General features: G+C 39.9%; 1 protein-coding gene across 2 annotated transcripts; it reads left to right on the top strand.

The window, feature by feature from the left end:
• Window positions 1–5,184: 5,184 nt before the first annotated feature.
• Window positions 5,185–11,221, top strand: myoc (myocilin). 2 transcript variants are annotated; one of them, XM_048208580.1, is made up of 4 exons: window positions 5,186–6,030; window positions 8,710–8,775; window positions 8,900–8,998; window positions 9,588–11,221. In XM_048208580.1, exons 1-4 carry the CDS (start codon window positions 5,553–5,555, stop codon window positions 10,373–10,375), a joined length of 1,431 nt encoding a protein of 476 aa, XP_048064537.1. In that variant the 5' UTR covers window positions 5,186–5,552; the 3' UTR covers window positions 10,376–11,221. The 2 variants fall into 2 exon arrangements, with proteins under 2 accessions (XP_048064538.1, XP_048064537.1); XM_048208581.1 differs by lacking the exon at window positions 8,710–8,775 and having other exon boundaries at window positions 5,185–6,030.
• The last annotated feature ends 58 nt before the right edge of the window (window positions 11,222–11,279 follow it).

Genomic DNA, 11,279 nt, shown 5'->3' with positions numbered 1-11,279 from the left:
TTTGATCTGGTTCACTGTAGAGAGAGATGAGCGAGACGGGAAAACCGATGGATGTGTTGTGTTTGCGTCAGGTGAGATACATTAGCATTTCAGTGAGGAAACAATATAGCTGTTTACGGACCACACCGAACGCAGAAAAGGGACAGGATGTGACAAATCACAAAACGAAGCCAATCAGAAAATTTCTATTTTTTTTGCATTTGCGAGCGAACGCAAAGTTTCTCGGGTGAACACAAAGGTTTTGCGAGCGAACGCAGTTTTGTGAGTAAACGCAGTTTTTCAGGGGACAGTTTTTTGTGAGCAAACATAAAGTTTCTCAGGCTAACACAGTGGTTTTGCGTCTCTCAAAAGTGTTGTGTTCCCCCAAGAAACTTTGCATTCACTCACAATACATTTTTGTTCTCTCGCAAAACTATTGCATTCCCCTCAGAAACTTTGTATTCGTTCACAAAAGCACTGAAATATAATTTTTCATTCTACATATTTCCATCAATATATTTACATGAGAACGCAAAAGCATTGAAATAAAATTTCTCCTCCCGTAGTCTCTTTAGAGGCTCCGTAGAATGGCCCCTAACTTTCATGACTTGATGCTTGAAAAGACGCTGTGCATTTTATGGTTTTACTTGAGGACCTCTCCTGGCTCATGTTTGGCAATTAATATACATGAGGAGCAGCTCAATGCATTTATATACATATATAGCGTAACTCTGGTACTTACCAAGGTAAATCTCTCGTCTTCACTAATAGTTTTGTTTTGCATATATGGTTTATTATTAAGTCTTTTTATAGAACTAAGTACTGTATTTCCTTCTTTAATATTGAAAATCAACTCCCTGGTCAGCTCTTAAAGGTCTGATTCAAACACCAGCTCCTGAGTTTTACTCCTTTAGATCTATTTTCATTCCCCTTTAAGTATCATTACATTCCTCACACTGAATTACTTTGCTTTGTCTTTTATCCCTCTTTTCCTGCATTTTTATATCTCTGTCTGTTCTTCTCATCTCAGTCATGCACTCTGGTTCCCCATGTGTTCATAGCAGATGGCTTCACTCCATCTGTAGTAACCAATTTTGGACAAAGAGTGTTCAGACTTACTGGTATATCAATGAGCTTCCAGTATCCAAGGCTCTGCATTCCTTTTATTTCCCATCAATCCCCATCCCTGTATGGCTCATCGCTTCCAGTGAAGTCGTAATGTATCAGAAAGGAAAAGTACAAATAATAACTAGACTTTTTTTTTTTTTTTTACACTTTACCAGGTAATATGAGTACTGTTTGTAGGTGCAAAAGTAAGTAGGTTCTCAATGTTTTTTGTTTTTTTTCAGTCATGTGGTTACTGGGATGTTCTGGGTGTTTTACCAACTTGCCAAAGTCTATATGATATTCTGGTCTAGATATGGCCCATGTCCCTCCTTTTTGCAAGTCATTTGTAAATCTGATCCAAGACTCATGACTTGAGGTGTCATAACGTTTTGTGCATTTTTGCATGGAACTATTTAACTAGAGTTTTGTTGGAGGCTCATGCTGTTCTGTTTTGCGTCAGCAAATTCTCCAATCAATCTTTAATCGCTGCCATGAAGAGCGTCTCTCATTAGTTGCGTAACTAAGGTTCTTCCGCTCTCCCCAGGCAAGATGTCTTAATTGTGTGTGTGTGTGTGTGTGTGTGTGTGTTTGTGAATCCCATTCAAAATAGTCCTAGATCCTTCACAAACATAAGAGACATTTCAAAGTAATTTATTGCATGAACAACTTTGAGGGAAAAAGAACATTGTTAAGGGTATTAAATGTTTGTTCAGGCAATGAGAAAAACCCTCAATTTACTGCCAAAGATTTGCGAGATGACCTGATGAAAGGAGGAAAAAACATGTCAATGCGGAGTATAAGAGGAACACTGGACAAGCATGGCCTTCATGTTGGGACATCTTGCTGAATGCATCTCTTGAACATGAAGAAAATAAAAGGCTGTGGAGTTCTGGAAGAATGTTTAATGGAGGGATGTGACCAAACTAGTGCAAATAAGGCAAAACTTTTGAGCAGAAGAACACCTTCTCCATGGTCAAACCTTTGCTGTTGCAGGAAGTGGAGATGTTGACTGTATGAAGAACATCATGAATTCTTTAAAGTATCAAGCAATTTTGGCAAAAAATGGTGATACCTTCGGTGCAGAGACTGAAGTTTCCTGCAGGACAGCTGTCCCAAAGTATATGCTCGTCTTGCACTGCTCTGCAATGAGCCACGCATTATGTAATCACGTTGGAAAGGTCACGCGTGACGTAGGCGGAAGTACTGAGCAAGTGTTTATAAAGCGAATGTGCAAAGACTAACCCAAATGCCCTTTACAAAAAAGGTAAAACAATGATGTCGGACGATTTTGAAGTTGGAGTTGAAGTTTTTTGCCCTACCACCGTTTTTCGGCCTACATCACGCATGACGTGATTACATAATGCGTGGCGCATTGCAGTGCAAGACAAGCAATTGTGGTTGAAAAAATTATATACATTTTAATTTTAAGTTTCGCTAGATAAGACCCTTATTCTTCAGCTGGGATCGTGTAGAACCCTTTGACACTATATATATATATATATATATATATATATATATATATATATATATATAATATGTGTGTGTGTGTATACAGTTAATCAGTCAATAAATACTATTGAAGGGTTTGTTGCAGATTTACGGTTCTGAACTTGCTGGAAATCTGTTCAATACTAAAAAACAAAAGGTCACACATCATATGTTTCATACTCTTTTGTGACAGATATCATAAATCAGTACCCTATGTCTGTATGGAGTTTGTAAATGACATGAATAGGATTGCAGATATTAACTAGATAGACTGAGGGAATGTTTAAGATTGCATTGACTGAAGGAAAGTAAGCTTTGATTCTGTAACATCCTTCATTGTCAGTGTCTCCAGTTACTGCTACAGAATGAGTGTTTGACAAAGGATTTAGTTGGATATAGTTTGCAGGCATAGTCTAGTAAATATACAGTGTTTCTGGTAAATGTCTCTTTTCTTCAATCTCCCATAAATCTGATGTGGTAATAGATGAAATGAAGCCTGCAAGGTGAAATTTGAGAGCTCTGATGGTGGTCCAGAAGAACAGCCAGAAGGTTACAAGCAAAGGTGTTGAAAACAAAACTAAGATGCTAAAACTTCCAGCCCCAAAATGTATTTGGCCACATTTAAGATGTATTGATGTCATAACATTATATAACAAAATATTAAACCAAGTGACACTTATTTTTAAGACCTCAAGCACCCTTTTCAAGCAAAACATTTCACAAAACAAGTTTAACAAGATTATAAACAATAGATATTCAAAATCAAGACAAAAAAGTATTTAGACACTTTGTGAATGTCAAATATTATTGAAATATATAGTATGTGATGAACTACCTGTGGTTACTCTAAGACAGCTGTGTGAACTTCAAGAGAACTGACATCTACTAAAACCCACCTTAGCACCTTTTTGATAAAAGTCATTGCAAATTGCTCAGAAAAGTTAAAAAGAAATGATCTGGCATCATTTGTTTGCAGATGTAACTTGGTTTCATATTTTGTCATCTATACAGTGAAACTCATTTCTTTTTTTAAATGTGATCTGTATAATACTTTTTGGGACCATTAGATTACATTACTCACAGATTTGTAAGAAGAAATTGCCTGTCAAGGTGTGTCCTGGCTAGTTGCATGTCAATAACTTTAAAAGCCCTTTTAAACATATTTATAATGTAAATAATTAATGGAATTTTAAAATTGGTAATTGGTAACTTTTTCTTAATTGAGTAGAATATTTCAATCTAAATTTAGAGCCAATTTTATGATGACATCGCTGCTTTAAAATGTAATTTAAGGACTATGTTGTACAGTTGACAATATTTTAGGTATATAATATTGTAATAATATATTGGATGATGCATATTCGTCATGTACATGCTAAACTAGATATGCATTGTATCATATTGTTCAGAAGGCCATCTTACCTTTACTTATTTTGTACAGAATGGATGACACATTTATACAAAACATACATACATATCCACTCTTTAACATTTCACCAGAAGAAAACAAGACTAATGGTCTCAGGATTAAGTAAAAATGTTTAGAAACACTGTCAGAAGCAAGGAATAGTGTGTATATACCAGATATTTGTTTTTACTAAATTTCTTAGCCGGGCAAGAAATTCAGATTTCTCATGCACATTCAAACAAAACAAAATGAGTGGCCACCATGAAGAAAGGTTCCAGTCCTCTGCCATCTGGGCCACATTATAGATAAAAGAGTGTGAAAGTGTTTTGAGCCAATGTTTACAAAGTAAACTAACAAAAAACAAGTGACAGACCTATTGAAAGAGTGAGGTGATGAACTGTGGAGGGGAGAGTGGTGGAAATGACAGCTGGATGTCATAAGTAAATGAGAAAGAAGGAAACTAAATAGCGAGAGATTGTGAAGGTTGGTGACAGAATGAGAAATGGGCAAGGGAGCACGATTCTGAAGATTGAACCTGTTATTCGTGTTGCGTTAAACTGTTACAAATGCCATCAACAAGATCACTAACACCTCTAACATGCACTGACCTCTGCTACTGTTTGCGTCACATTCTGACCCCATTAGCTAAGCTCAACATGTAAACCAATACTGTGGACCTCTCCCATGGACTAGGTCCGGTTGGGGTAACTCGATCCAAATCTACCCCCTCTTAACAGCCTGTCTTGGGTTCCCCACAGTGAGATCCCCTGGCTGTGAATCACCAGCAGCAAACCGATAGGACCACATACACCGCAACACCCGAATTAGAAAGCAGCAGAAAGGTATGCTCTCCCCAGTAGTTACCCTTGAAAATCACACACATCTAATGAGTTTGGTAGGCACATTACATATGTAATTACTACAATACCCAGTGGGAAAATACCTGAGCATAACCTTGTTCTCCTTTGGTTGCCTCTGCATTCCTGCACACAAAGCTAAACAAACAGCACACAAACCATCCCACACATGCTCCGATATGCCCTCCAAGAGGAGGTGGCAAAGAAAGAACTCTGGAAGGATCTTTTTGATGGGGCAATCCCTCAAGCACACAGCATCCCTCCTTTTCTTCCGTCCCTCTTTGAGTCTCTCACTTTTTCCCTCCCTCCCTTCCTTTCCTCCCTTCTTTTCCTCCCTCACTGTATAAATAAGTCCCAGTGTAATGTGCCCCGGACTCAGACAAACTGCCTCCAAACCTGAAGAGACAAACCGAGGGATCGCAGACATCAACCACCAATAAAAACGAGACACTCTGACCAGCCCTTCAAAGGCAACCTTTTGCACAACCGAGAGGAAAAGATTGAAAAGACTCAGGTGAGAGGTCATTAGTGGAACGCCAGAGAAGTGAGCGGCTCCAGTTACGCTTGTGAGGTGAAAGGGAAAGAACAGATTAGTGCTGGAGCTAAAGAGGACAGGGCAGACGAGTGATCCGCAGAAAGAGTAGTCACCTCTGCGTAAAACCTTCCTGTAAGAAGAGCATCAGATAAAGAAGTTTCCAGGTATCCACCTCAACATGTGGTTTTTGGCTGTGTTGTGCGTTTCCTGCCTGCTCATGGGCACCCAGGCTCAGAGCAGTGCTAGTTTTCGTCGGGCGAATGCTGGCAATGGCCGTTGTCAGTACAGCTTCACGGTGGACAGCCCTACAGAGGCCAGTTGTCCATCACCAGGTTCAAGTCCTGAGATGGAGGCCATGAAGTCCCGTCTGGGGCTGCTAGAGGCGCTGGTCGCCCGTCTCGTAGGAGGGGAAGCCGTGTCAGAGTCATCACAGGGCTCTGGATCTCAGTCAGGCCTCCAGGACGCTTACAACCAGTTGATGGGGGAGAACGCTCAGCTCCAGAGGGAGAAGCAAAGACTGGACAGACAGGTTCAGGACCTGCAGCAGAGGATGGAAGTGCTCCGCCAAGAGGCTGAGAGGTTGAGGAGCAGACCCTGTGTGCAACAGCCTCCTCCTAGAGTGCCGCAAAATGACAACAGCTTCAGACCAGGATCAGGTGAGTAGTGACAACCAAGCACTTTTTGTAAAGAAAATTGTCTGGGGATATTTTGTTAAAGTTCATCTCAAAGGGAGTCTTTTGTACCTTATTTACTCACAAAGGGTTTAGGTGCTAAAATGCATGCTTTAGGGATAAATATAGTACAAAAGTGTCCCTTTAAGGATACTGTCCCAGTGACAAGCTCTTGTACCCCTAATGGTACAATTGTTACACATTTTTATGACTAAATTCATCATAAAAGTGGGTATTAGTGATCTTTCACACTTTGTTTTGTCAATATAAGGATGGAAAATGCTCAAGCAAAATATGCACTAACTTGTAATCTTACTTTTGTGATTACTGAAATGTTTAAAATGCAACTGAGCTGTGATTGTAAACAGGTGTGGTGTCTGGGAAAACAGGGGGTGTGAGCATATGGCATGCTACTCTAGAGCCACTGGCACCTTGGAACAGACTCTTTTGGTTTATGCGTGTATTTCCACATTATACCTGCCTGGAAGTGTAAGTCATACTTCGGGTGGGATAGGTGAGCAGGTCATTGTGTTCATTTTAAAGCAGCATTGAACAGTATAGATAGATCAGGGTTGAACTAGGTGACATCCTCCTGTCATATATTATAAGAGCAGGTCAACATATGAGCGAAAGACTGAAAAAGTCATGAGGGTGTTGGGGGCAAGCCGCTGAAGCAGTAAAACAGCTAAAACTCTACAGTTAAGTCTTACTGACAGCTCCCAGCAGACCCCTGACTGATGTTGCATGAGGAGGGGTGGAGGTCAGGGATAACTGATCCCTGCTGGGGTTGTTAGTGCTGGATTAAATCTGATGTTGGTACCTTAAAAACATGTCTTGGTTAAGCTTTACTGACATATGCTGTTATTGAAATTTACTGAATAATTAATTTACTACTGCGCAGACATACACAAGCACAGAAAGTGGCTGAATAAACAGTAATTCACCAGTGGATACAAAAACTTTAATTACATTGCTTAATGCAAGGTTCAAAGGTGCACTTATTACTTCTTTATATTGCTCTGGCTGATATGGAAGTCGTCTTGGACTAACATTTAACACTGTAAGTGTTAAATAAGGGGGGCAATTGTTATACTTTTTTATAAGTACTACTCATTGTGTAAAACATTTTAATGAGAAAAAATTACAGAGCAGTGAAGCTGCCTAACTGAACATGTAAACAGATCAGGATCGCTGTTCCATTCAGCCATATGAATGTTGTCAGTGTCACCTCATTAAGTACGAACATATGAATGCATGCCTCTGGAGATTGAAATGTTTTGGAAATCTTTACTCTGACGTTTTAAATGAAAGGAATTCTCGTTTAAAATTGTAATAAGAGTTGGCATCTGCTTCACGGCCTAGAGTTGAAAAACCCAAAAGCAAACTACAAAAAAAATAAAAAAAATAAAAAAATCCAAAGTCTTCAAGATGTTAAGATGTGAAGGCTCTTGCAAATAAATTAGCCTGCAACACGCTACCACCTGGCCTAGAAGGTTCTTGAAGTTCTGCTTGATCTCTCAGGGATCCATTAGGCACGATATACAGATAAGCACAAACACCTGCAAACAAACCTTGGGAATTGCATGCTTTTGTTGCCTTGTAGTGATGCATAGACCTGTGTCCGTGACTGTGTAGATTACAGGGATAAAGGATAGTAACTACAGACCTTCCCACTGCAGGTCTGAGCAAGCTATCATCATCATCATCATCAACAGCAGCAGCCCTTTTTATCCCTCACCACAGCAATCAATCAAAGTCAGCTTCAGATGTTCACGTCTCAAAGCTGAGCCATTATAAAAACCTGTAAACATGTAAGCACATGATCAGACATTAATGATAATGTGGCACCATAGGAAGTCATAGGGCCTAATGGAGGTAATTTAGCCAATGAAATGGAAGGAGTGAGGATAATATGTGTGGGAGTTGTTCAGGTTCTTTCTGCATCATTAGTAGGACCAAACAAAACTACATTAAAAAATTCCAACAAGGTTTCCAAAACACCCCTTCTCAACCATCTTCCATTTTTTGGACTTTGGACAAACAGGTACTGGTTGAGCCAAAAGTTAACAAGTCAGATCACTCAAAAAACTGAGCAATGTTGAAAACTCCACAGAGCCATAGTTTTTTACTTTTGGCAAAGTCATGCACAAGTTAGGGTAGGAAAAGGTAATCTTTCCTATAAAAAAAAAAAAAAAAAAAAAAAAAAAGACAACAGCTTTTAATTCTGCTTCGCTTTTGTTTGAGATTGTTAACCAGAAAGTGTGTATGTGGACCCTGCTGGAGTTCATGTCAGAGTTTCGGATGTGTAATGGGAGGTCTGGAGTCTGGCAGGCTCCGGGACAGCTGGGAATCTACTCAAGGCTGTTTATTTCCTTCTGTTAGATTCCTGACTGTCAGTAGAGCTGCCAGTCCCCCAAAACCATGCATCCCAACAAACATACCTCTCTCAGGCAACTTAGGATCAATACCAAGCCTATAAGTCTGTCCAACTTGACTCATTTAGTCTTCCATCATGGTACTCTGGGATACCAGTGGATCTCACTTTAGAGCTGATTTTAACCTTTTGATTGGACTATCTACACATTTGTGGTCTAGAGATAACAGATAATAAGGGACAGCAAACATCCCCAGACCATAACAGCATATTGATCATGTGCCTTTTAGGTCCTGCACTTTCCCACCTGGTATCCAGCCCTGGGAATACACAAGGAGACACAAGCAGTTTAAGAGGTAGGGGGTGTAACAAGGGTATAGCAACTCAACCTGATAGTGAAGATTTGACAAATGTAGACCTCAACACCTTCACAAGCATGTCTCAATTTGAGTATGTGAAATTGTCTTTTTGCTCTTCTAGATCCTGCATGGCACTTCTCAAATCCAGAATATCAAGAGCTGACAGCTGTGGTCACTGAGGTGTCTGCCCCAAATCTGGAAGGTCCAACAGACATCTCAGGTGAGAGTCACTCCCTAACCCTAATGTGTCTTTATCAAATCAGACACTATCTAGAAGATGTCCTCTGACATTAGCTGGACTGTCAAGTCAGGTTGATAGATATATATATATGCCCCATGCCCCTACATCTGTTCATCTCAGGTGCCTGAAAAAATGATACCGTGCACATAGCTGTCATTCCTGCTGACAGCACTAACACAAATACTGCTATTTTTACCCATTCATTTAAGTCTAAAATAATCTAGCTTATAAAAGGAGAGTGTATGTTTAGTAAGGCGCCAAAATGGTAATGTGAATCACTTGATGCGACCATGTTGCTAAACAAAGACATCAAGGTTCGGGTTTTTCCCAAGAAGTCCTTTGAATTCTGCCAAGCATCCCTTCCCCCAGTTCCTCTCTCTTACAGGGTATTTTAGGAAAGGGTAAGTATGCTTCTAATCTTTTACACTAGTAGGAATGGTAGGACAAGGCGTCCTCTCTTCCACCTTTAGCCATATTTAGCAGATTTCGTTTTAATGGCGTTTCCTTTCAACCGGTCATTGGCAATCCGATGTTCCCAACAAGTGTCCAATCTCTTGATTTCTTTCAGGCTGTGGTGACCTGGTGTGGGTAGAAGATCCAGAGGTGCACCGTAAGGCTGACAGTATTGCAGGTAAATACGGTGTCTGGATGCAAGACCCAGAAGCTAAGGAACCTTATGGTCCAGAGATGGTATGGCGCATCGATGCCGTAGGGTCTGAAGTCCGTCAACTCTTTGGGTATGAAAACATGGACCAGCTGTCTCGTGGGTTTCCTACCAAAGTCCTCCTCTTGCCAGAATCTGTGGAGAGCACAGGTGCCACCATGTACAAAGGCTCCTTGTATTACCAACGGAGGCTCAGCCGCACACTTATACGATACGATCTACTCTCTGAGAGCATTGCTGCCCGCCGTGATCTTCCCCATGCTGGCTTCCATGGTCAATTCCCCTACTCCTGGGGTGGTTACACAGACATTGACCTTTCAGTAGATGAGAATGGTCTATGGGCCATATACAGCACCAACAAAGCCAAGGGCGCTATTGTGATCTCCCAGCTGGACCCTCACAACTTGGAGGTGAAGGGCACCTGGGAGACTAAAATCCGCAAGACTTCCGTGGCTAATGCTTTTATGATCTGTGGCAAGCTGTACACAGTTGCTAGTTACACCTCACCAAACACTACCGTAAATTACATGTATGACACTGCAACCAGCCAGGGTAAAACAATCTCAGTGCCGTTCAAAAACCGCTATCGCTACAACAGCATGGTAGACTACAACCCGGGGCAGAGAAAGCTATATGCTTGGGATAACTATTACATTGTGTCTTATAAAGTGAGACTAGGCAAGCAGGAGTAAAGCGAAGCAATCAACGTAAATTTCCATATCACCCCAGCTTATAGACGCATTTTGCAATATTTTAATATTTTAACATCCAGCGGGACAGCTATTGTTGGATTTACTGACAATGATAAGACAATCTAGAGTGAAAAGGCAACTGGACAAGATTCAACCATAATTATGCTGGTCACATTAATAATAGCACCAACAGTACGTATATATAATGAAAACAGAAAATAACATTTTCCTGATAATATAATTTTATATAGGCTGTTTTTTTGTTTTTTTTTTCCAAGAAAACAGTTTAAGAAATTAAGCATACCAGTGACTACACTGCACACCTTCACATTAAAAAGTGGACTTATCTTAAAAAGATGTTCCTTTGACCAACAAGTTCCCAAATGGATAAAGTATCTAATCATGTATCATGATAAACAGATCATTAATAAATTGAGGCCACATTTAAGTCCTCATTGATTTTGTCCACTTAACATGTTAATAGAGAAATTATTTTTCTACCTTTGTAAGTAATGTCTTGTCTTTTTGTGTTTACGGCACTGAATAAATTCAAGGAAGGGGGAAATATAACGGCATACAATTACAGTAAGCCTGCCTCTCGACTTAGATTGTACAGAGGTATGCAACTTAAAAAACAACCAAAAAAAAAAGTAATAAAACCTTTGCTTGTGTATATGCTCTAATCCTTATGCAATCATACTATCCTAACTCTGTATATGATGAATATTTTCCCTTTTCTCTTTTGAATTTGCCTCAAGACTTGTGTGCTGCTCGAGATGTTAAGATTGGGATCTTGTGGCTATAGAAGTGTGTTAACTTATGAGAATAAAGATTTCAAAAGTTAAAGTGTGCCTGTCTTTTAATTTTAGTGGTGTTGGCTTATATTGCATGAATTATGGTATGG

This window comes from Megalobrama amblycephala, linkage group LG11, assembly GCF_018812025.1.
Source record: "Megalobrama amblycephala isolate DHTTF-2021 linkage group LG11, ASM1881202v1, whole genome shotgun sequence".
Lineage (NCBI taxonomy): Eukaryota > Metazoa > Chordata > Actinopteri > Cypriniformes > Xenocyprididae > Megalobrama > Megalobrama amblycephala.
This window is presented reverse-complemented; position numbering and strand designations above follow the sequence as displayed.

Coding starts and splice junctions, on each gene's coding strand:
- myoc (XM_048208580.1), top strand. CDS start 5,553: ATGTGGTTTTTGGCTGTGTTGTGCGTTTCCTGCCTGCTCATGGGCACC. Junction 6,031..8,709: donor CAGCTTCAGACCAGGATCAG/GTGAGTAGTGAC, acceptor TGTGCCTTTTAG/GTCCTGCACTTTCCCACCTG. Junction 8,999..9,587: donor AGGTCCAACAGACATCTCAG/GTGAGAGTCACT, acceptor GATTTCTTTCAG/GCTGTGGTGACCTGGTGTGG.